At 39.3% G+C, this 26,264-nt stretch overlaps 1 protein-coding gene across 1 annotated transcript in view; it reads left to right on the top strand.

Annotated features, from left to right (window-relative positions):
• Nucleotides 1–26,264, top strand: part of LOC122797794 (cubilin-like) — a 2,156,354-nt gene that overhangs the window by 100,401 nt on the left and 2,029,689 nt on the right. Inside the window, 1 exon segment of the mRNA XM_044066315.1 lies at nt 3,141–3,323. Coding sequence (XP_043922250.1) covers nt 3,141–3,323 — 183 coding nt within the window.

Below are 26,264 nucleotides of genomic sequence, written 5' to 3'. Positions count from 1 at the left end.
AACTCCTAACCACACTTTTTGGCCCGCAAACCAGGATTAAAACACTAAAGGTGGAGGAGTGTCCATATTCACCAAGGATATTCTCACCACCAGGCTAGTTGCCCAACACAATGCATCTGAAATTCTCCAGGTGCAACTAACACTAGGTAAGACTGCAATCCAAACTGTAGCTTGCTGCAGATCCCCCGCCATGCCCCAAGATTCTCACTACACCTTTCTAAGCATACTGGAAAATATTAAGATACAACCAAACACCCTAATGCTGGGTGATTTCAACTACCATGCCATTAACTGGGAAAACTCCTCATGTACCAACACCTTTGTCCAATGGTTCTTGAAATTCATAAATTCCAATTCCCTGGATCAACTAATCCATAGTCCCACCAGGGGCTCCAATATCCTAGACCTGGTCATTACCAGCATGGGAAATCGATGCTCCACACCTGTGGTCACTCTCTCATTGGTCAGGTCAGACCATAAGCTAATCACCCTTAACATCCACATCCCACCCCCACCCCACAGTAAGGAAACCTCCATAAAAAACTTTTCCAAAGCCAACGTCATGCTACTCAAATCAGTCATGACACCCATGCAGACGGGAACTGAAAGTTAGACTGCTGAGTCCTACACTAGGGCACTATACGAGCACATCAACTCATGCATGAATTGTGCCATCACAAATAGAACCAAGATTCTCTCCTCCAAAAAAAGGAAGCCAATCTGGTGGTCCCCTGCCATAAACAAACTTTACAACAAAAGGAATAAACTGTTGCAGAAAAGAGGAAAATCCTAGGATGCAAAAAACTCCCTTACCAGCCTCAGTAAGAAGCCAAGATTCCTCATAAAATCATCCAAAGCTAGTTACGAAAATAAAATTGCCAGAGATTCCAAAGACAACCACAAGGCATTCTATAACTATGTCAAGAATCTAAATGGCAATGCTCAGATCTGCTCTGAGCTACAACAGAATGGCATTAAATATACTGATCCCAAGGATATTGCCAGTATCCTGGCAGATCGATTCAGTGCCAACTTCACCCCCCTCTCACCCCCTAAATGGCCCATCTCAATACTGGAAGATTGCCAAATTCTGTAATAATGGCCACACAGGTAAAACACACACTTTTCAATGCTAAGAATACAGCATCCATGGGACCAGATGACATCCCGGGCTGTGTACTACATGAATTACAAAATGAACTGGCACATCACCTAAGTGTCATGTTTAATCATAATCTGACCTGAGGCTTCATGTCCACTGAGTGTCGCACAGCTACAGTTATCCCACTCCACAATGGGGGATCCACCTTGGATCCTGGGAACTACTGCCCATCAGTCTGATGCAAGACCATGGAACGTATTATCATGGAATTTATAAACAAAGCCACTGGCAGCCTTCAAACAATGGACCCCACCCAGTTTGGGTTCGTGAAGGGCTGATCTTGTCTCCTGAACCTGACTGACTTCTTTGAATCAGTCTCCAGAGCTGTGGACGAGGGTAATTTGGTCCACACAGCCTATCTGTACCTCGCCAAGGCCTTTGACACCATCCCCCAATCTGGAATTGTAGATAAACTTACTAAGCTGAGCATTAATCCCTACATCACTCTATGGGTTGCCAACTGGCTTACTGACAGAACCCACACTGTAAAGTAGCTGACTCAAAATCCAGCTCCAGATAAGTGGATTCAGGGTTCAGTCCTGGGACCACTTTTGTTTGACATCTACTTCTCTAAGGTACAGGCCAACACTAAGGGACTCTGGCCCTCTTCAAAAGAAACCTTGACGATTGGATGGGAGAAAGGAAATTCACCCCGGGGATCACATCAGTCACCCTGCTAGACAGGGGTCCAAGGAAGTAAATAGTGTGGGAAGAAATAGCCAGGGAATTGTTATGGCTAGGCTTGTATAGGCCTTAGGGCTGATAGCCTAATACCATCCTATGAACTTATGAACCTATGAGCTGATACAGGGAATTTCTCAGATTTTTCAGCCCTCCTTCTGCAACATTATCAAGAGATTTTCTGCCAAGAAATGAAATAAACAGTCTCAGAAAAATGTTGGTAAACAGGCAGTAAAAAAACAATGGCAAAATGTTTAAAATAGAGCAAGATCCTCTCAGAACAAAAGACAATTAAAGTCAGAATGACTATATAAGGGACATTGTCCCTGAATTCTCCATGGCAATTCCTTATCCCATCTAGAAAGTCTGAATCGTTACTTCTCTCTTTGGCAACAGATTGTTTCAGACAAAATGATTCTGAGACTTATTAATCAAGGTTACAGATAGCAGTAGGAAGAAATTCCTCCTTTACATAAAAGTATTCCACATTCACAGAACCATACCCCTCTGTTTCCTTCTGCATTACGGTGGGATCCTTCTTCCAAGTTGGGAAAATGTTTTTATTCAATATTTTTTTTTTTTGGTGCCGAAGAAAGGAAATGCCTGGAGGCCAGTTGTAGACCCTTTTTTTTTGCACCAGTATATGATAGTGCCCATGTTCAAAATGCTTTCACTTCACAACCTAGTACCTCTTTACCCCTCATTTTAGTTGTTTTTGGCAATCTTAAAACATGTTTATCATCACATTTCTATTCATTCAGACATCAGACGCTGATTTTTTTGTGTCTGGAACACATTATTAGTTCTCTGTCTTATGCTTCGGCCTATCCACTGCTCCAAGACTGTTCATAAATAGTCTAGCTCCTGTTATAGCCCATTGCAGGCTACAGGGTATCCACATTTTTCCATATTTATACGACTTACTTGCTCTTTGCAGATTTTTTTTAAAGTGTCTGGAATATTTCACTTGTGTGAGAGGTCTCCTATACAGGCTGAAATTCCATAAGAACATTTGAAAGTCATTTTTTTTTACTCCGTCATGCAGGATTGTGTTCCTGGTTTGGCTCGAGACCTCAGTACAAAGAGCTTTTCTTCCACAGGAGAAAAATATTTATATTTCGATCTATTTCAGGGGTATTTCACTCAGACTTTGGTCACTGTGAGTGAATACCTCAGGATTCTGGTTTTCATGGCATCTATGATTCTCATGATACCTCTGGTAAGACTCCACATGAGAAGGTTACAGTGGTATCTGAAATCTCTTTGGTTCCAGCACAAACACTCATTGTCTTTTCAGATTCCAGTTCTGGGATTTGTCAGAAGAAAAATCACTTAATGCAGACATCAAGTGCCCTGAATCCAAATCTCCTCTTCTTCCCTTCTGATCCAAAGCACTCAGTCACCACAGATGCCTTTGACTTTGCTTGCGAAACAGTGTCAAGTCAAGGGGATAAAGATGCAAGGTATCTGGGACAACAAGGTAAGACACAAACACATAAATGTAAAAGAGATACTTATTCTCATCAAGGGATTCAATTCTCTGTATCACATTTAGTCCCCAGGACCACTTCAACTTGTACAGGCAATACTAATTTATGTGGTACATAAACAAGCAAGGAAAAACAGGTTTTACCCCCTATGCAGACTAGCCATGTCATTTTTTCTTTATAATTATCACCAGTCAAACATTACATAAACTGCTCAATTTTTATCTTGCCTTAAAACCCACTTCTCCTCCTCCTCCTGAAGATTATTTGGTGTGTATTGTTCTCACAGTTTCCATGTATTTCTATATAATTTGCTCCTTCCCTTTTCTAAAAATCCCAGTTCCAGTGTTCCAGTTCTTTTATCTCTTTTATAATATTTAGTATTTAAATACAGTTGGTTTAGACATTGATTTCTACTTTCTAGTAATTGATTTTTGGAACCCAACAGAATGAAACGTAACAAGGCTTTACTATATCTAGGCAATTCATATCCTGTATCTCACCTCAAAAGAATAATTTCTTTATTTACAGCCATTTGCTCTCCCTATATTTCTGACAGAGTACTCAGTAGGAAAATTTTAAAATCTGCCAACTCATCACACTCCCAAGATATATGTTTCTTGTTCCCTCTTTCTTCCCCATCATGCCGACAACATTTGCTATGTACCTTAGGAAAAATTCTTTGACGTTTGCTTGGGATATAAAAATACCTATGTAAACACTTCCAAGTAAAAACTGTAAACCTTTTAGACTTTTTTGCATTGTTGCATTTGCTATCGACCTTATGAAAAATTCTTTGAAGTCTGCTTGGGAAATAAAAATACCTATGCAAATATTTCCAAGAAAAAATCCTTAACTTTGTTGCATACTTGGGAGCTATACATATGTTCCCCATTCTTTCTTTGTAAATTGCTTCTCTAGTCTTTATTCCCAATCTTTTCTAACCTCTTCAGACTGATGCTTATATTTATCATACAATATTTTATATACCCTGTGAAGATTGGTGAAAGATGGGCAAAGGCTGCCAGAGAAGGTGGCAACTGCTTTGTTAGAGATTTTCAGCAGGGTGGGTTTCCCAAAAGAAATACTGACTGACCGAGGTGCCAATTTCATGTCAGACCTGCTGGCTTACCTGTGGAAGTCCTGTGGGGTGAAGCACATGAAGACCACCCCCTACCATCCCCACATTAATGGTCTTGTTGAGAGGTTAAATTCTACATTCAAGTCCATGCTATGGGCATTTGCAGATCAGTTTAAGAGGGAGTGGGACAAATATTTGCCCCATCTGTTGTTTCTTACAAAGAGGTTCCCCAGGAATCCACAGGTTTTTCACAATTTGAGTTGCTGTATGGGCATAGAGTGAGGGGATTTCTAGATTTAATTCGAGATGAGTGGGAAGGTGAGTGTGAGTCTCACAAGGAGTCTGTTGTGGCATATTTCCTAAACCTCAGGACAAGGCTCAGGGAACTCATGGGCTTGGCCAAGGAGAACCTGGCAGAAGCCCAACAACAAAAAAAGTGTGGTATGACAGGAATGCTCGAGCTAGAGAGTATGCTGTGGGGCAGCAAGTAATGGTTCTCATTCCTGTCAGACACAACAAGCTGTAAGCAGCTTGGGAGGGACCCTACAAGGTGGTAAGAAAGGCAAGTGATGTTAACTACATGGTGGAAGTGCTAGGCAGATGGCAGGGCACAAATTGTACCATGTTAACATGATGAAATCTTACCATGATAGGGAGGCCTTTGTGCTGAGCATTTGCAGTGGATTGCAGGTGGAGTCAGAGGGAGATCTGGGGACTGATCTCCTCAGTGATGTTCAGGCTGACACCTAGGTGGAAGGGGTAGCAATGTCGCAGCAGCTATCTCCTACCCAGGTTTGAGAAATCCGAGCAGTGTTGCAGGAATTTGGGGACATGTTCATTGGAAAACCAGGGTGCACCCACCTGGTGCAGCACCCGGTGGATACAGGACCCCAAAGGCCTATTAGGCAAACCCCTTATAGGGTGCCTGAGGGTGTCAGACAGACTCTGAGGGAAGAGGTACAGGATATGTTGGAACTAGGGGTGATTCAAGGGTCCAACAGTCCGTGGGCCTCGCCAGTGGTGTTGGGGCCAAAGAAAGATGGCAGCACCAGGTTCTGTGTGAATTACAGGAATTTAAATAGTCACACAGAGGCAGATGCTTACCCCATGCTAGGACAGTTGAGGCCCTAGAGCAGCTGGGGAGGGCTAAGTATTTTACAACCATTTATTTTACCAAGGGTTACTGGCAGATGCCCTTGACTACCAGTGTTAGAGAGATGTCAGACTTTGTGACTCCTTTTGGCTTGTATGAGTTCACAAAGATGCCCTTTGGGATGAAGAATGCCCCAGCGACTTTCCAGAGGCTGGTGGATAATATCCTAACAGGATCAGGAGGGTTTGCCCTTGCTTACCTAGATGATATTGCCATCTACAGCTATTCCTGGCCAAAGCACCTTCAGCATGTCAAGGAGGCACTGGGCAGACTACAGAGGGCAGGGTTGACCATTAAGTCAAGGAAATGTCAGATGGGTATGGTAGAGGTCTTCTACCTAGGACATAGAGTGGGGAGTTGTAAGATAAGGCCAGAACCTGACAAAGTGGAAGCTATTCAGGCATGGCCTGCACCTGTTACCAAAAAGCGCGTGAGGGCATTCTTAGGGACAGCAGGGTACTACAGAAAGTTCATCTCCAGTTATAGTACCATGGCTGCTCCCCTCACAGACCTGGCAAGGAAGAACAGGCCAGATAAGGTAGTTTGGACCCCAGCATGTGAGCAGGCATTTCAGAAGCTTAAAGAAGCTTTGGGAAGACCCCCTGTGTTAGCCAGTCCAGATTACAGCAAAGAATTTGTTGTTCAGATGGATGCTTCAAAACATGGGGTGGGGGCTGTACTTAGCCAGATTTCTTCAGAGGGGGAAGAGCACCCAGTGGTTTATCTCAGTCATAGGGTCCAACCCAGGGAGGAATGCTAAGCAGACGTAGAAAAGGAATGTCTACCCATAGTGTGGGTACTGCAGAAACTTCAGCCTTATCTGTATGGAATAAAATTCACTGTAATGACAGATCACAGCCCCCTAACATGGTTAAACAGAGCCAGCCAGCAAAATGCCAAGTTGCTAAGATGGAGCATGGGGTTGCAAGCATATGATATGTCAGTGCAGCACCACAGTGGGAGTAGCAATGCCAATGCAGATGGGCTCTCAAGACAGGGAATTGGGTGAGGTAACCTCAGATAGACATAACCCTCTCAAGCAGTGTTTCTCAAGGGTCACTTGAAAAACTAGCTTGAGTTCTCCAGTGAGAGAGATGTGAAGATTGGGGAAATATGGGCAAAGGCTGCCAGCCTTGTCAAATAGAATTTGATACATTATTCTATCATTTGTAAATATAAATGCAAAATACAGGCTTGTGTTCTTAAATGAAAGAAAACACTGTAAAATGTGAACTTCAAGATTGTAGCAACATTGCTATCTGCTGTAAGGAAAACTAAGCCAAGCATTTCATCTGTTCTTTTGAAGTTAAAATTATGTCTTGTATAACCTTTTGATCTAAATAGTGGTGCCAAAGAGGCTAACTGAACACATTATTTCTATTGTCTTAACTTAAGGAGTAATTATTAGTTTACATGTGAAATGTATTTTTTTGTTGTAGTTTCCTGAGCAGGTGTTAGACTGTTAAATAATGTAGCCATTTGGCCTGAGAACTCCAGACTAAGTGTCAAAATGATGTAATGTGTATACTGGGAAAACTTAAGTGTCAAAATGATCTAATCTGGGAGGGCCCAGCAGAAATGTGTTAGTGATTTTAAAAACTATTGTTAAGAAAGAGACTGTAAGCATTTTGATCTTGATATCCATCTCTCAGCACTGCCTTATGCTCTTTTTATATAAGTAGTATCTTAGAAGTATGTTTTCTTGTAGTAATAGCGAGGAACGTAGAAGAAAATTAGACTAAGTGTTTTCTGTTATATCAGAACTTTCCTATTGTATTGTTTTAAGTTTCTGTGTAATCTCTGAACTCTTAGATATCACTGTGGTGTAGTAGTATTGTCTTGTGTTTTTAATTATTTATTATTAAATATTTTAAAACCCTTTACCTGTGGATGGTTTGTGTAGAGATAAGTAAGCTCTAGAGTACATTGCATATTTATAGAGTTTATTGTACAAGGCCACTCTAATAAGCCTTACACTGATTAGTCACGTTACCAACTGGATAATAATATTGCACACCCTAATAATTGGACACCCTTTTAAGGGCCTTTGGGTAGCTGATAAGTATTAGTTGTTGGTGGCAGAAATTACTACCATATAGTCTGGGTAAAGCGGCACAGCTGGCGAATCTGTGTCAGCCTTTCCCAGGAGTGTCTGTGAAGTTGTATAAATACTTATCTCAAAGTGTGTGTGGTGTGTCAGATACCTGGGCAGGGACACGAAGCACTGGTGGGACAGAGATGGCACTGGAGGTTAGATTGCCAGCTAGGCTGAGATCTGGGTCCTATAGCTGTGCCAGTGGGGAGTATTATTGGGGACCTGGGGAGCAAGGGAGCAACCAGCCCCAGACTGACTGTGATCTCTGTGTGCCCTTAAGGGAAATTGTACTTTACTGTGTGTATTTGTTATCCTTTCCTCTTATATGAGATACCCTCCCAGGTGTTAGTGGTGAAGGTTGAAGCTCCTTGATTGCTGGGCCAGGGCACTGCCATCACATACCCTACTCACTATCCCTTTTTAACAGAAGCTTCTGTCCTAGATTCAGCTAAAAAAATTTCCAGAGCAGATCTTTCATTTAGGATTCTACTGTCTTGTTTTGCCTATACTCTGATATTAATCCCTTGTAGCCTGCAGTCCAAACATCTTCTTGGTGTCATCCTACTCTATTGCCTTTCTTTCTCTCTCTAGTTATTTGTTTCCGATAACTTGGTTGCTTTGCCAATTTTCCCCAGTAAACTCCAGCCCCCTCTTGCCTATTTTCTATACCCCCTACTTGCAGTCATCCCTATTGGACAAATCTCCTTTCTCCATGCTCATGTTGTTTTAGTTCTTAGAATACTTTCTGCTTTGTTTTAATGTTATGTTCTGTATGCTTGTTATTATTCTCCTGAAGGATCTGCATCCAAAATTCCACTTTCTCCTTATTTCTTGACTTCCCTCTCCTGCTACACCCTTCATCATCATCCCTTTCTACTCTGAATTATAATCTTCTGCTTGTGTGATGTATATGATCCAGAACTGCGTAGCTCTAAAATACCTTCAAATCAGATAACCCTACACCACTTTGATCTATTGGAAGGCTCAACTTAACCCTCTTAGAGTTCTTGCCCTCTTCCCCTCCTGGATAAATTCCTTCAACTCTTTAGGAATTATTGTCCACAAATTCTTCTATGGTTGATAAAAATATGCCTGAATCATAAACAAAAACTAAAGGAGTTTAAAACATTTTTACTGCTTGTATTTTTCTATTCCTATCCATAAACAAGAGCTTCGATTTTCTCAGTTTTTGTATTATTTCTTGTTTAGTCTCTTCCCACCTATCCATATCTGGTATAACAGAAGCCATTTTAATTCATACTCCTAAATATTTCATCTTATCTTGACCCCCATTAATATGGGTACTGCTAAACCAATTTGGGCACATTATTACATCTACAGCATTTGTTTTATCTTCATTAATCTTATATCCAAAGCTATATGAAATTGTCTCACAGAGTTGTCTTTTTCTGCCCTCATCAGGTACAAATAATATCATTTGCAAATAAAGCCAACTTTTCTTGATTACTATAACAATTATATCTTTGAATTATATCCTTGAATTTCTGAGTCCCCTTTTCCTTTGCCAATGGCTGTAAATATAAAGCAAATAAAAAATGGGAGGGTGGCTCAATGGCTAAGGTGTTTGCCTTAAAAACACAAGGTGCAGGGTTTGAATCTCACAAGGGATAATTGGCTAGGTTTAAAATGGCTCGCAAGGACAGTTAGCTTAGTACTAAACTATGAACCTATGAAAGCACACACCCCTGCCTAGTTCCTCTATTTAAACACAGCTTATCAGACTCTACCACTTTAAGTCTTGAAACTGATCATTTGCATATCCTCCTAATTAACCTTATTATTGTATCAGGGAATGCAAATACTTTGTGAGCCCTAATCATAAAAATCCCAGTTTACTCTGTCAAATGCTTTCTCTGCATCAAGACCTACCACCAACAATGATATTTTGTTACATTCTGTTTCCCTCTGGATTATCATTGGTCTATTAATGGTGTCAAATATTTGCTTCCACACCATAAAATCGCAGTGATCAGTATATATCAGTTTTGGAAAACCTTTCCCATTCCTTTAGCTAGTATAGATACAAACACATTATAGTCATGGTTTAAAATTGAAATAGGTCTTTATGAAGCTGGGTCTAATGGGTCTTTACTGTCTTTGGGTAATATAGCCAAAACTGCTTTCTTCCAAGATTTTAGTGCTTCCCTACCATTTAAAATACTGTTAAATAAAATTTTCCAAATCTTTATTACTTTTTTCCCTCCTAACTTTTAAAATTTCATAGGAATATCATCTGTTCCCATAGATTTTCCTGCCGATTGATTATTCATTACAGTTTTTATCTTATCTCCTCATAGCATAACTATTATTTGAGTCTCATCTACATCTAACCTTGGCATAACTAAGTCTTCCATAAAACTGTCCATTCTTGCTCTTTCTTCATTTCCTCATTTCTCTGCTTTATACAAATGTTCATAACATTTGTAAAATATCCCATACACCTCTACAGAATCTTTGGTTATTTTTCTTATTATAGAAGCCCTAAGTGTAGTGATAACCCTTTCTACTTTCTGTTGCCTAAGTCTTTGTGCTAAAAGTTTTTGTGCTCTGGAGTTGTTATTAAATATGGCTGCTTAATAGCAATTTTTTTAAACTCATACATATTATCCAAATAATCCCTTATTTCACTTTAGCAATCTGCAGTTGCACCTCTTCTTTTTTTGTGAGATTTCCCTAATTCTGTAATACTCTAATCTTTCACTTTTATTTCTTCCCTATTTTTAAATTCCATTTTCATTTTATCCCACTCACTAGCTATCACGTCCGAAGAAATTTCTATCTTGTGTAATAAGTATCCAATAATTTCCATAACCTATTCCTTAAATTCCTCTCTTTTTAAGAGGTAGGTGGAAAGTGGCAGTGTCTCATTTGTACTTCATTGCCTTGCATTTTTATCTTAGTTTTTATCGATAAATAAACTAAAATAGTTATTAGATGCATGTCAAAGCTTTCAATTAAATGCTCATGTTGCTGTGAAATATAACTTCTACCCAGTTTTTCCCAATGATTGTAATTTGGAGATTAATATGTAAATTCCATCTGAGTTCCTACTACTGAATTCACATCTTCCATATGAAATATTTTCATAAATTACTTCAGAAATCTACCCTCTTTTGTTATATGTTCCTTTCTAGATGCCCCTCATACATCCTCACTATTGCAAATCAAGTTCCAGTCACCAACTATAAGTAATATTCCCTGCTGAAAGCTGATTATTTCTCTCAACATTTTCTTAAGCTTTATAATAGCGTTTTTTTGTGGAATACAAATACATATCAGCAGAATCATCCACTCTTGCCAATAGCCCCTTATTATCACATATCTACCATTATTGTCTTTTCCCTCCTTTCTATCTCTATTGCTCTTCCTTTAGAAATCAGTATTATTCCTCCCACTTTACTCTGCCTCTGATATTCTGTTGAATATCCTTCCTGAAATCCTTTCTTTATCAAACTTGCATGATAATTTCTTTCCAAATGTGTCTGCTGAAGCATCACAATTTGCACTCTGCATTTCATAATATCATTTAATACTCTTTTCTTTTTGTCTATACCTGTAAGGCCAATATAATATAGACAGCATAGCCATTATGATAAAAGTTATTACTCCCATCTGATATATATGACAGTTTTTTGAATATGTATTTCCAACTTTTGTCTTAAATATACACACTGTTTGGGAGGCTGATCTTTTATACAGTTATTTCTTCTCACCTCCATTTGAACCTATGTCACATTTTTCAACACTTTTTGTTTTAATGAAAACAACCAAACAAAAAAGTAAAGACATTTCAAAACACTCCCATCCCCTGATAACTTAGAACAAAGAGTCAAAACTATGTACATCTTAAAAAGAAAAAAAAGTTTAACCCTCTAGATAGGAGCATTTGCACCAAGTAAACAGCTGCACTCACATGCATTAACTAACCTAAAATTAAAATAATGAGAATCAGAAAAATAGCTACCACCAAATGCAAGTCACTAGGCTCAAGAAACAAATATAGTCCAAATATAGTCCAATATAGTCCAAATGTAAAAAAAACAAGACAAAGAAGGACCAGGAGCAGGCTGCAGATTTCAGTTTCAAAGTAGTTTATTCCAGAACAGACAACATCCAAACACAAAACAACACTAGCGCTTTCATAGGTGTGCACCCCACTTCATCCCTGACTAACTTTTAGCCCTAAGAAGAAACTAAATTGTACACTGGTTACTAAATGCATTGCAGTATTAAGGCCACTAGCAAGGTTACTACCTCTTATTCACTTCCCATAATTTCAAAGTTTATTTTTCACTAAACTGTTTGCCATTGTACCTTTAAATTTTGCATTTTCCTCAGCAAAAATGCTCAGAACTCTAAAGACTAATTACTTGCAACTGCAGACAACTTATAATGTATAAGTTGCCAGTAGTAACCATGTAAAAGTAGTCAGCAATGAGAGAAAAAAGACAACAGTTAACAGCTCTTCAGATGCATGAAGGAATCTTTGGAACGTTCATTGAGAAAAACAGAATGTGCAATTGCCTTCAGCTGCAGACTTTTTTACTCCCATTGAAAACGTTTGCTAATGGAAAAAAAAGCAAGCTATTGTTTTTGCAGGTGAAAGAAACTTATGATTTTCATGGTTTTCAATATGTTTTTTTTTTTTCAAGGCTACTAATTTACAAAACATTTATTTATAACATAGTCCAAGGGCATTAATGTAGACATCCATCATTGTAAAAAATTAAAATAGAGGTAATCCAGAGGGCTTGGATGAAGTCTGGAATCCCACCTCTGACCCAGAGGGTGTCAGGGCTAACAAGAAACAGAGTATAAAGGAATAGTCCAGATAAAGTAACTTTAGCAGATCTCAGAGACTATCTCTAATACCCTCCCTGTGGGAGTAATAAAGACACCTTGTTGAAGTTTCCAGTAGTTTATTCAGTTTAAGCATGTACAGTATTTGTTTTTTTTTCCATCAAAAAAATAAAAAAAAAAATCCAATAATTAATTTTCCTTAAAGTTTGGCAACATAATTATCCCATTTATATAGGCAAATTTTGCTAACATGCATGTATTTTACACCCATACACACACACACACACACACACACACATATATCTATCTATATATATATATATATATATATATATATATATATATATATATATATATATATATATACCTTTTTTGTCATATATAACTGGAACACCTTCCATAATTCTTGCCAGTTTTCTTATTTTTTAAACAAATGTCTCCCTGTTGCTCTATCACACTAGGACATTACCCGAATCTTACATCTGATACACAAATTTCATTTCCTGTAAAATAAATTACCCTACTCTGCATTAAATAAAATGTATTACAACAGGTAGCAGATATCATTCATATTTTTTGGAGTTGCAAATGCTCGTACAAATTGTGGTGTGCTTTAAGGGTCAAGCTAGAAAAGATGGGGTACTAGAAAACAACTCTATCATGGAAATTTGCTCTCTTGCATATACCTCCCCCAGGAATAAGCAAAGAACATTTACAGGTTTTGATTGCCCTTTTTATGTTAATGAAGTACTATATCAAGTTGAATTGGAAAAATAGGTCGGTATTATCATGGGAAGGTTTTAAGCCTGTAGCTAGAAAACAAATACTGGCACATAAATACTTATGGTTTTCCATGAAGCAACAGCTAGTACAAAAGGAAATTTCGAAATTTCTATTGGATCATATTTTGAACTGATATTTCTTCTGAGATAATTAAGTTTTTTTTTTTTAGGGTATTGATGAGAGTTGTAAATAGTTTGATAATGTTTTGTTTGTATATGTATTAGATTTTGTATTTAGTTTGTTGGTTTATGTGTTTTATGAAAATACATTTATACAATAAAAAGAGTTTAAAAAAAAAAATACCCTACTCTGCATTAATATTCACTTTACTTTTTATTTAAATATAAAACTATTTTTCCCCAAAACATTTGTTCTTACAATTATTTCCCTCATACAAATGTCATTCTTTGCTATTATATCCTCTGCAAAAGATAACATTATAGAGTAATTCTTATTCCATCTTCATCTTACCACACTGCTTCTTCCAAATCTTTTTCACAGGTTTAATGACTGCATTCATGACCATCACAGTCACACATTCAGTGGACGTCCTTATTTTACCACTCTTTCTGTCTTTGTTGTTTTTCCTGTCCATCCTTTACTACTTTCATGATACTTTATGAACTGACCTAATTACATTTAACATCTTCTTTCCTATCCCATATTCTTTTAAAATGTTTCACATTTCTTTATGATGTATACTATCATATGATTTTGCCACATCACAACCTTCACAGTTTTGTTTCACTCATTATATTTTCTAACACTTCCTTTAGTATAAAAAGTGTTTAATTTATACTTCTTTTCTTCAGTCCATATATACCTTTGATTATTATTTCATCTAGAACTTTCATAATCCTTTTCTGAAAACATTTCATAAAAAATGTATAAGCTGTTTTCCCTACTGTTAGTGGCCTCAGTTTGTTTATTACTTTCTCCCTTTTCCATATAAATTTTATATTACTGCTACATATGTCTTTATCTTTTATTTCTTCATTTATTTATTGCTTCAAAAAAAACTACTTTTCTCAGTCATTTCCTTACAAAATCATTAAGTAAAAACAAGAAGACCCATCAAAGCCAGAGTCTTCATTGTGTAATACGGTTTATCTTTACATGTGCATATTGCACAAGGGCGAACAGCAATTTTCTGAAAGTCAGTTTGCAAAGTTTGCAAATGCTGAAAAAGGTTTGAATGTGCAATGAGAGAATGCACAGTGAGATTCATTCATTGCACATTCGACATTCTGAGGTGGAGTGCACTATAGTAGGGATCGGGAAATGGTTCCTTTCCCCTCTGTAGTGCGATCTCGGAGTTAGAATAGTAAAATGGGGGTGCAGGGGTGCTTGCCCCCTTGCTTTACACTTTTTTTTTTTTGTTCGACAATGTTTGAAAAACAGCGAATCTGCTTTTTGATTTGCTGTTTTTCGAATATTAAGGACTGTCGAAGTTTTCAGTTTTGTGGTTTCGAGTCGCTTATATGAGCACTCAAACCACTGTGATTCGAGATTATGAAGGTAAACCTGTAATACTTCAATCCTCTTGTAGTGGAGGCCATGGGGTCATAAGCAACTATTCCTTTAAGGACATGCTGGTGTTTCAGCTACATGGCTTCTGAATGCCATGACTTTTTACTTTTAGTTTTTAAAAATCTTTACTTGTACATTCAGGCCAACAAACCAAACCCATTAGCTGTAGAAATGTCATGATACAGAATGTTTAAACTATTTCAGAGTGAACGCTTTAGCTTTGCTGGGTATTTCATATGGTTTTCACTTAATGATATGCCTGTGTGACGTATTTGCCCTTTGGTTTTGTCGTTATAAAATGCATATCCTAAACCATCTGGTCCAGGTACAGATTCTTCTACCACTTTATTACTTCTAATTTTTTTTCTTAAAATGTATGTTTATGTCACTTTTTCTAATTCTTTTTTATTACCTTAATTTTCCAGATGCTTCCTTCTACCTGATTCTTTTTCATATATCTTCCTTAAAAATTTCCCACAATATTAATAATTTCCTTTTGATTATACCTTAATTCCCTGTCCTCATCCTTCATTCCATTCATTATTTCCCACAATATTAATAATTTCCTTTTAGGATCATAAGATCATGGGAGATTATTAGGCTATCAACTTGGAGATCATTTTAATGTTTCATCCCAATGTAATATCATAGAAATGCTAATCAGTACCTAAGACTGCATTTAATGATGATTGCCCATGTTCAGAAGGGTTGTCGGTGCTATCCCCAGTAAGAATTTATGGTGCCCCATCCACTCATCTAGGTTCCTCTTAAACAGTGTCAAAGAGGTGCTCTATTTCACATGCATTGGTAACCTGCTCCAAAGATGCGGCAGTTGCTGGCAGATAAATCTGTCCCTCCAGTATGTCCTATTTAAGTCACAAGCTATAGGTAGGTCCCTTGAGCAGGTGACACTAGTTCCATTTGATTTATGGATATGCAGCAAGTTCATTCGGTTTGGATCTTAGATTGCTCTGCAGGCCAGACATAAGTCTCCTCTAAGAAGTCTATAAGATAGAGTGTAGTACAGGGACTTTAGTTGGTCTGTGTGAGGCACATGCTGGAGCTCCTTGATCTTCTTTGTTAGAAACTTCTGAGGTCTCTTTAATTGCTGCAAGTGTTTACTACAGTACATGCCAAATGGGGTGTTATACTCAATTATGGGCTGAATAAGTGCCGAGTATAGGTAGAGTTATAACTTCTTTTGCTCTTGAGGCAATGCCTTTACTAATCAAGTGTCCCACATAGAAAGCTTTCCTTACTACAGTAGATACATATTGGTGGAAGTTAAGGTCACAGTCAACATGTGATCCCAGGTCCCTTACCACTTCATGGGTACTTAGGGTATTGTTGTTGATTTGATAATGTGAGGGGACATTGTATGTACCAAAAAGGAATGATGATGCATTTCTTTGCATTCAGTTTGAGACTGTGACTAATACACTAGTTGTTGGTCTGCATGAGACCCTCTTGGAATTACTGACATCATTTAGAGATTCAAGTATTGCACCTAGTTTGCAGTCATCTGCAAACTTGGTCAACCACAACCCCTTAGTTTTGACCTGAACTTCTGAGAAGTATATATGGGCATGGGACTGACCCTTATGGCACACCACTGGTAGCAGGTTTGCTGGTTGATGTGGAGTCACCCACTTTGATAGTGTGTGTCCAGTTTGTGAGCCAGTTGACAATCCATCTTACAATGAAGGGGTTTGCTTTCAGTTTGCTAAGTTTGCCAGCAATGTCTGAATGTGGGATTGTGCTGAAAGCCTTTGCCATGTCAAGGTATGCTGTGTGCATAGATTTGCCCTCGTTAATGGCCTTGGTCACATTTTCAAAGAAAGCCACTAGATTTAACAGGGAGGATCTGCCATTCATGAAGTCAAATTGGGCAGGATCCAGGGTTTGGAGGTCACCTACGTCTTCATAATGATATGTTCCATGGCCTTACAGATGAGACTGGTCAGGCTTATGGGTCTGTAATTCCCTGAGTCTGTTGCTAGGCCACCTTTGTGGAGGGGAATAACTGTAGCTGTTCTCCATTCCACAGGAACTGGTTATCCATGGCTGTACTTGCTAATTTTCTCCTAAAGGAGCCCTTGGAAGATTTGATAAGTTGTCTTATTTGTGTGTTGAGGTGGAGGAGGGTGCTTTTCCATTGTTGGGGCCTTGCCTTTGTATTCTTGGACAGCAACTCTTTGTGTTTTTATAAAGTTTGTTGATGCTGGATGTCCACCATGGCACTTGTTTTTACTTGGGGCTCTGGCTTTGACTCTTTCTGGTACAGCTGAGTTTACACACTTATGCAAGTGATTTTACAGGGCTTTAGTGTAAGCTTTGGCATAGTTACCACTTCCAGCTTGGGGTGTGGCTTGGAATGCATTTATACCTTCACCTAGGAGGGTATAGTTTGTCTTGGTAAAGTTTTTTAGTTTGATGTAACCCTTTGTGAGTTCTGGTGTTAGTACCAGCTCAAAGGTGATGGATTTGTGGTCAGTTTTAGCTAATGAGGGTCTGACAGTTGCAGCAGTGCATATGCTTGACATGTTGGTGAGGACCAGATCTAGAATGTTTGTTCCAATTGTCAGGGTATGAACAGTTTTTTCCAGGGCATTTGAATTAACAACGTCAAATGAGTTAGGGCTAAAGTTTTACAGTTGATGGTTGGATAATTTAAATTTCCCATAACCAGTGTGTTCAGCAAAATTTGGTTTGTCTCCAGTTTTGTCAAGTAGGCTTTGTGGGCGTCGTGAGCCATGGAGGGGATCTATAACTGGCTATGACTTGAATGAGGGTCTTACCCACTGTAACCTGGACCTGGAGTAACTTCATGGAGTTGCTCAGTCTAATTAGATGGAAGGTGAATGTATTTATGTATGTATGCATGTATGTATGTATGTATTTATTTATTTATTTTATATTTATTTACTGGGAACAGTCCAAATAGGCAAGTTGCCCATTTTCGGCATCGGCCTGAGAAGAAAAGCTCCACACATAACAAAATTGACAGTACAACAACATACACAATACCACTCACATGATCAAAGTGATAAAACTAGTAAAAACCTTGAGCAAAAATGTAAATGGAGATGCTAGCCCACCAACGTCAAGTAAATACATTTATTAAGCACTTTTGTCCTAGAGCATTGGATTCCTCAGAATAAAAAACACACAACTGTTACAACTTAAATACTAATATTACAATCAACATAATTAAAATCAATTAGTCAATTAACCAGTAATCAAGCAGTACCCAGTAATCCAACCAAGTATCATTAGACATTTAAAAAAACATATGTGTTTGTCCATGTTGTCACCAAAAATAAATAAATGTCATTGTTCATAAAAACATCATCTTAAATATGTTAATCAAAACCATTCTATAACCAACCTTTTCGAAAATTGTCCTATAAAAATTTTTATGTCTTATAAAAATTTTCAATATCTTTTAAAAAATAAGCAACTTTTAGCTTCAGAACCACACTTAATGACACTTGATCATTAACCCCAGGGGGTTCATAGGCATTAGTTCTGATCTGCCATTTGGGCTCCTTGTATTCCAAAAAGTCATCAGTCAGCCCTCTCTGAAACCTAAATCGACATGGTCAACTACAAAAAAATTTTTAAAAATATTGTGGGAATTTCTTAATGTATTTATACAAGGCATTTTCTCTGCTTCGGTCCTAATGTCATAGATGTGCTGATAGACTCTATTTCTTAGAGCTTTCCTGGTTTTACCTATATAAAATGTTTCACATGACTGACAAATAGCCACATAAACCACTCCTTTGGTAAAGCAGTAATAGTTAAGTGTAGGTCTAATAGTACTGAACCCCTTGAAGTACACAGAATCTTGCTCTAAAATCTGTCTGCATTGGGTAGAATGTCCACATTTTTTCATTTCCCCCTTCTTTTTTATTTTAGTTCTAGATCTGTCAAGCAATGCTCACATCCTTCTTGTACACAGTTCTAGGTTTATCACCTACTAATGCCAAATGTTTGTGGTCCACATTAAAATGTTCTAATTTCTCAATATAATGTTCTTAATACTGTATCAAAGAAGTGTAAATTAAATGGTAAAATCAGAGCCTGGTTGAGCCTGTCCTCTAGGCATCACAAGTCAAGCCCTGGGAGTCTAACCTCCCACCTAAGAGTGATTTGAAAAAAATGATTTCTCTCTTAGCTTTGACTTCATTCATAATATCCAGTACAAACTGCTCAGGGTACTCTCTCCTCATGAGCATATGTGAAAGTTTAATACATTCATCGACAAACCTAGGTTCATTCGATGTCATTTTAGCCAGCTTTACATATTGTCCTTTTACTTGGGACTTTTATTAATGATCAGGATGCCAACTAGTAAAATGCAAAAATGAATTAGAGTAAGTTGGCTTCCTGTAGAGGGATGACAAAAAGTTCTTAGTGTGGTAATTCTTGCTGAAAGTATCATCAAAGTGGTTAACCATGTCCCTATCTACAGTTAATGTAAATTTCAAGAATGACACCTGTAGTTGAATTTAAATAGTTGAAAAAATCAGTCAACTTTTCTGTACTATCTTTCCAAAATACAACAATGTCATCAAGGTACCGGCCATATACAGACCAACAATCCTTCTATTGGGACCTAAAAACAAAAAGATCTTCCCATTGGGCTAGCGCTGTACTAGCAAAAATAGGACTGCAAATTGCTCCAGTTGCCACACCTTTGACTTGTTTAAATATGTGATTTTCAAAGAACAAAAAGTTGTTTTCAAAAAACAATTCTGTACAAGCCCTAACAGTAAGTATGCTGGTGTGGTCCAGGTCTGTGTTACTGCACAGAAAATCAAAAAATCATTTCAACCCTTATTGGTGGGTGATCACAGAATATAGGTCACACACATCAATTGTGACCATTAGTAAATGGTCATCATACACATCATTAGAGACCTTAAATAAAAAAAATCCCACAAATCTTTATACAAATAAGGGTGGTTAACCGGCACATTCTTGACTTTATGGTTAATGAAGTTGGTAATGGGGGAAAGTTTTAGAAGCCTTAGCAGCCACAATTGGATGCAGTGGAGGATTACTCAAGCTTTTATGTATTTTTGGGATTACAAAAATGGTGGGAATATGGAGATGGGTTACCTGCAAACACTCATGCTCCTCTAGGAAAATTTGACCATTGAACAACATCTCATCTCATCGAGTGATAAATCAATGTTATGATAAGCAATGTTAAGTTCATTTCTGGAAACTTCCTCATAGATGTCCTTATATAAAACAGAAAACATCCTGTTAACATAATCATTTGAGTCCATCACCACAATACCCCCACCCTTATCCAGCTTCATAACCTTAATGCCTTTATTCAAAATTATATTATGAAACAGTTGTGTTTTATTATGTGAAAGATTCAAGTCACTGTCACAATTTGAGCTTTTCAAAAGTAGTGCCCTTATATCAAGTTCACATAGTTTTTCAAACACTGATACCGTAGCGTGAGTAGGGGGGGTTGAAGACACTCTGTCTCCTTAATACTTGGCCGGTCAAACTAGTAAGAGGGCCACAATTACCTTTAAAAAAAAAACAAGGTTCAATTTTCTCCCTAAGAGTTTTAACTGAATAATGGTTTCCTCAATACTGGCCCTTTGTGCGGGTAGAAAGTTTAGACCCTTCTCCAATAAATCAGCCCATTCAGTGTTAATGTGAGCTTGGCTAAAATTAACGATCTTAAAATCTCTCTTAGTATTATATACAATGGAACATATCACTTGGTTCAGGGTCTAACCATCTTAGTAGACGATTGTTAGTACAGTGATTTAGTAGGCCTTGTAGTGATGAAGTTTTTTTGGGGTGATATTGGATCTGATGTGCAATTGTAAGCTATTTACAGGTCAGGACCTTTGGTAGTTCTAGCCAGGATAATGGTTTCAGGGCTAGACAATGGTGGGTCCTGAAAGCTGAGACATTATAGGTTCATAGGTTCATAGGTTCATACTAGGCTATCTGCCCTAGGGCATTTATAAGCCTAGCCAGAGTGTGTTTGGCTTTCACCACCCATTTTAAATTAATTTTGCTATGCCTTTTTTTGAGGTTAGTATACTGTGCCTCTGTCTAACAGTGACACAGAAGTGATGATCTCCCATCCACTCATCAAGATTCCTCTTGAAGAGAGTCAATGTGGGACTCTGCCTAACCTGGACTGGGATTTTATTCCAGAGTGAAGGGAGCCTCTGGGTTATGAATCTGTCCCTCCAGCATGTCCTATTTATTTCAGTGCTGAGGTTCAAGTCTCTCGATGGGATTTGGATTTTCTGAGGTGCAGCATGTCCATTAATTCCGGGTTGGACATGGCTTTATACGTCAGGCACAGATCGCCTCTGAGCAGGCGGTATGCCACTGAGTAGAGCTGGAGTTTCTTTAACCGGGCAGCATATGGCATCTGTTTGAGCCCTTTGATCCTCTTGGTGAGGTACTTTTGGGGTCTTTCCAGTTGCTGCAGGTGTCTGGTAAGGTACATCCCAAAAGGGGCATTGTACTCAATTATGGGCCTGATGAGGGATGAGTAAATGACCTCCCCTGATCTAGATGTGAATCCCTTCATGATTAGGTGGGCTATATAAAATGTTTTTCTAACCACTTTGGCCACGTGGTTGTCAAATGAGAGATTGCTATCAACTTGGGTCCCCAGGTCCCTAATGACTTCTTCTGTACTTAATGGATTACCACCTATGTGGTAATTTGTGGGCACTTTGTTTTTGCCAAAGGGGATAACTATACACTTTTCGCCGTTTAGCTTGAGGCCATGGCTCTGGCACCAGTTGTCTGTTTCTATGAGGCCCTTTGGAGGATGCTTGTGTCGGCTGGAGAGTTGATTATGGCGCCCAGTTAGCAGTCATCTGTGAACTTGGTCAGCCACAGTCCTTCCGTGTTGGCCTGTACCGCCAAGAAATATATACTGAACAAGAGAGGTCCCAGGACTGAGCCTTGTGGGATGTCACTTGTAACTGGTTTGGAGTCTGACATGGCTCCAGCAATTCTAACCTTGTGGGTTCTGTTCTTGAGCCAGTTTGCAACCCATCTAGTGACATAGGGGTTTATATTTAAGCTGGTGAGCTTATCTATAATGTCCAAGTGGGGTATTGTATTGAAGGCTTTTGCGAGGTCTAGGTAGGCTGTGTGGACCACCTTCCCCTCGTCAATGGCCTTGGTGACCATTTCAAAAAAATCGACCAGGTTTAAGAGGCAGGATCTGCCCTTAACAAAGCCAAACTGGGTAGGATCCAGTGTCTGTAGGTCCCCAATATCTTTATTTATGAGGTCCATGATGATCCTTTCCATAGCTTTGCAGACCAAGCTAGTCAGGCTTATGGGGCGATAGTTTCCAGGATCCGTTGAGGCACCACCTTTGTGGAGAGGGACCACTGTTGCTGTACGCCACTCTTTGGGTACATATCCTGTAGTAAGGCTAAGATTGAACAGTAGTTTTATGTTTGGGTTTAGCTCTTCTTGGAGTTCATGTAGGGGGACACCATCTGGTCCCATTGTTGCTGTGTTTTTGCTTTGGAGAGGGTGGCTCTTACCTGAGCATCTGAGATGTCAGGGGCAGCACTCTGTTGGGATAGATATTTGCCCTTTTGGTGGGGAGAGGGGAGAAGTTTGCACTGAACCTGTCAGCTAGGATGTTGGCAATGTCTGTGGGCTCAGTGTATTTTTGTCATTTTGGACTAATTCTGAGCATATCTGGGAATTCCCACCCAGGTTCCTAACATAACTAAAGAAAGTCTTGTGATTTTCCCTAGTGTCCTGTGCAATTTTTCTCTTGAAGCTGGCCTTAGACGATTTTATGAGTGCTAGTTTTTGCTAATACTGATCAGAGATGCCTTCCCTTTTGGGATTTTGCTCTATCATGTAGTAGCTTCCTCCTTCTATTGTATAGCTTGTTTATGGCTGGGGTCCACCAGACAGGACGTCTGCCTTTGGAGGATTGGGTCTTGGTTTTATTTGGGATTGCATGATCCATGCATTCCTGAAGGTGTTCATAGAATGCATTTATAAAGGATTCATTTTCCACAGGCCCAGGGGCTTTGAAGGATTTCACCTCGGTTTTGAGGCGGGTGAAATTTGCTTTAGAGAAGTTTTTCACTGTGGTTTTCTGGGCAGGGGGTGGGGACGGGATGTGAATATCCAGTGAGATTAGTTTATGGTCTGATCTTACCAGTGAGGGATACACTTCTGGTCTGGAGCATAGTGTCCCCATGTTGGTGATGATCAGGTCCAGTATGTTTTCCCCTCTTGTGGGAGTGGTAACAAGTTGTTCCATAGCATTTGAGTTTATAAATTCTAGGAACCTTTGGGCTAGGGTGTTGGAGCTAGAGTAATGCTCCCAGTCTATGTTTGGGTAGTTGAAGAATATAATGGTGTTTGGAGAGACCTTCATATTTTCCAGTATTCTCAGGAAGGCCAAGTGGGGTTCCTGTGTTTGGGAGGGTGGTCTGTAGCAGGCTATAAACTGGAAGGCAGTCTTACCCACAGTTAGTTGCACATGGATAGTCTCTGATGGTTCGTGCTGTGCCACCAACCTGGAGGTGTGGGTATCTTAATATTGATACTCCCTTTTGTGGTTCGGTCCAAGTTTTGGGGCCGAAAAGCATGGTATGAGGTATAACCTGGTAGTGCTGGGGTGCTCTCAGGAGCCTTGAGCCAGGTTTCTGTTATTGCACAGATATCGATGTTTTCCATGCTAAGGAGAGTTGCATCTTGAGGTTTAGACTTCTGGCGTTGAGTAGCATTACTCTTAGTTTCTTATCCCTCGTGATACCTATGGAGGTGGGTTTGTCTTTTGAGCCTTGCCTAAAAAAGGCACTATGGGGGTAGCAAGAGCCTTTGCCAATATCCGAAAGCCCAGGGGTGACAGGTGCAAGCCGCATCGTGGCTTGTCGAGCATGTCATCCCAGGCTGATAGGCATTGGATCCCCTTTGAATGACACCAACACTTAAGCCAATTGTTGAAATTGATCATCTTGTCTTCATATTGTGGCATCATTCTTGGTGAGGGTAAGATGCTACTCAAGGTCAGGGTCATACCGGCCTGGGCTACATGCTCAGAGATCTCCTCTATGTCTCTTTTCATGTAGTCCAGGGCTCAGGTCATTCACACCAGCATGGACAATGACTGAGTCATATTTGTACTTGCCTTGGAGTGACCTGAGTGCGTGTGTTATGTGGCGGATCCTAGCCGACAGGCAGCTCACCGTAACCTTCTCCTTGTTCAGCCTGGTGAGCGGGACGCCAGTGTGCCTGACGATAGAGTCACCTATTACAAGTGTATCAGGTGTGTTGTTTAGCCTTAAGGGCTGTGTCTGTTCACACTGGCTTTGTGAGCTATGTGTTGCACGTGTTTCGTTTTGGGGTAGCGGTTGCTTGGGTGTCTGCTTTGGAGGTCTCTGCTGCTTAGGCAGATTTTTATTTAGAGCCTCCGAGTATGTTTTTGTGTGTTTATGTGTTTGGTTTGTTGTCGTGGTAGGTCTATGTGAGACTGGAATTGCAGTGAGTGTGGTTTCCTTCTCCTCCTGACTGGTTAGTACTGAGTTGAGAGAGCTTAGCCTCCAGTTTGGCTATATGGTTGCATCTCTCACATATGTTGGAATTTGTTGGGAGGAGGAGAGGGTTGTCTGTGTACATGAGGCAGTTGTAACATTGCCTCAAGATTCCCAGATTCACCAGCTGGACCGGAGAGGAGATTGACAACTGACCTTTGGACATGCTAGAATAGTATTGGGAATTCCTTTATAATTGAAAAAAAGGGCCAATGGGGAACAAGGTACTCAAGGGGAGTTTGTGAGGGTGTAGTGCTTTTAATTTTTTAGAGCTTTGCAATTTTGTTATAACAGCTGGTTAATTTAAGTCTCCTTTATTTAGGTTAGTTAGTATGAGGGAAGCATAGAGAAGTGTAGAGAGTAAGTGGATTTTTGCGATGGAGGATCTGCTGTTATTGGTGTCGTAGTTTTTGTATCTGTAGACGGTGCCAAGTTTTTTATGGACTTTTGTTATTGTTTCTGCAACATGTTTATCAAGTTTCATGTTGTTATATATGATAATTCCTAATAGTTTGCTTTGTGAGACTGGTAAGATGGGGGTATTGTTTGAGGAGATTATTTTAAATTCTGGGAATGGGTTCTGTGGCTTTTGAGGGATGAAATAGCATTAGCTGTGTTTTTTAGGGTTAAATATTACCTGTGAGTCAGACAACCATGCTTCTATGGAAGTAAAAGATTCTTGGGTAATTTTTTGCAGAAGTTGAAGAGACAGGGCAGAGCAGATAAGTGTGGAATTGTCTGCATACTGGACTAATATAGACTGAAACACCACCTCCTTGGGTTTTCACACATTCATTTTGCAGTCTAAAGGTGTGGAAGGCATTGTAGCCTTGCATTGTTGGAGTATTCTCTGAGGCCTTGAACCAGGTTTCTATGACTGCAAAGCCATCTATCTCTTCTAGTGATAGAAGTACTTCTAGGGAGTGCAGTTTTTGGTTTAAGCTCCTAGCATTTAGCAGCATGACCCTTATGTTCTGATTGGTTAATTTCACATTGGTAATATTGTTTTTGAGACCTTGCCTAAAAAAGGCACTATGGTGGGAGGCAACAGCATTTGCCAATAGCCGAAAGCCTAGAGGTGCCAGGTGCAAACTATCTCTGGTAAAGCAGCAAGGTTTGTCGACCATGGCTTTCCAGGCTGACAGCAGCTGGATCCCCTTTGAATAACACCAAAAACTGAACCAATTATTGAAATCAATCATTTTTTGTTAATACTGTGGAATCATTCTAGGTGAGGGTAGCATGCTGCTCAAGGCTAGGGACATATTTGCCTGGGACACATATTCAGAGAGCCCAACCATGTCTCTCTTCATATAGTCCAGTGAGGTACATCTCTGGTCATTCACACCAACTTGAACTATGACAAAGCCATAATGGTACTCGTTGCAGAGAGACCTGAGTGCATGCATGATCTGATGACTCCTGGTACCGGACAGACAACTGCAAGTAACTTTCTCCTTGTCCAACCTGGTGAATGTCACATCCATGTGTCTCACTACTGAGTCTCCAATGATAAGAAAATTTGTTTTTTTGAGTGTTACTTCTTAGTGGCTTGGTGGGCAAGACACTGGTGTTGCTATGTGTCATGGATGCTGTGGGGACTGTGTTAGTTGTAGCGGACTTATGTTTTGAAGGTCTCTGGTGTTTTGGTAAGTTTTTTGAGAGAACCTCTGCAGATATGGATTTATGTGTTTGATGCATACTATGTGTATGAGTAGTGATATGTGTATGAGTAGTGTTACTATGAGCATGTGTAGTGGTGAGTGAGTTGACAACCTCCTCTGTGTAACTATTTTGAGTGAGAGACAGCATGGATTCTAAATTCATGGTGTAAATACATCTCTCGCACTTTGTACCTTAATTCCCTGTCCTCATCCTTCATTAAATTAC

This window comes from Protopterus annectens, chromosome 3.part1 (assembly GCF_019279795.1).
Source record: "Protopterus annectens isolate FY-2018-M chromosome 3.part1, PAN1.0, whole genome shotgun sequence".
In the NCBI taxonomy this organism is placed as follows: domain Eukaryota; kingdom Metazoa; phylum Chordata; order Ceratodontiformes; family Protopteridae; genus Protopterus; species Protopterus annectens.
Note: the sequence above shows the minus strand (reverse complement) of the source record. Positions and strands in the feature narration are given on the sequence as shown.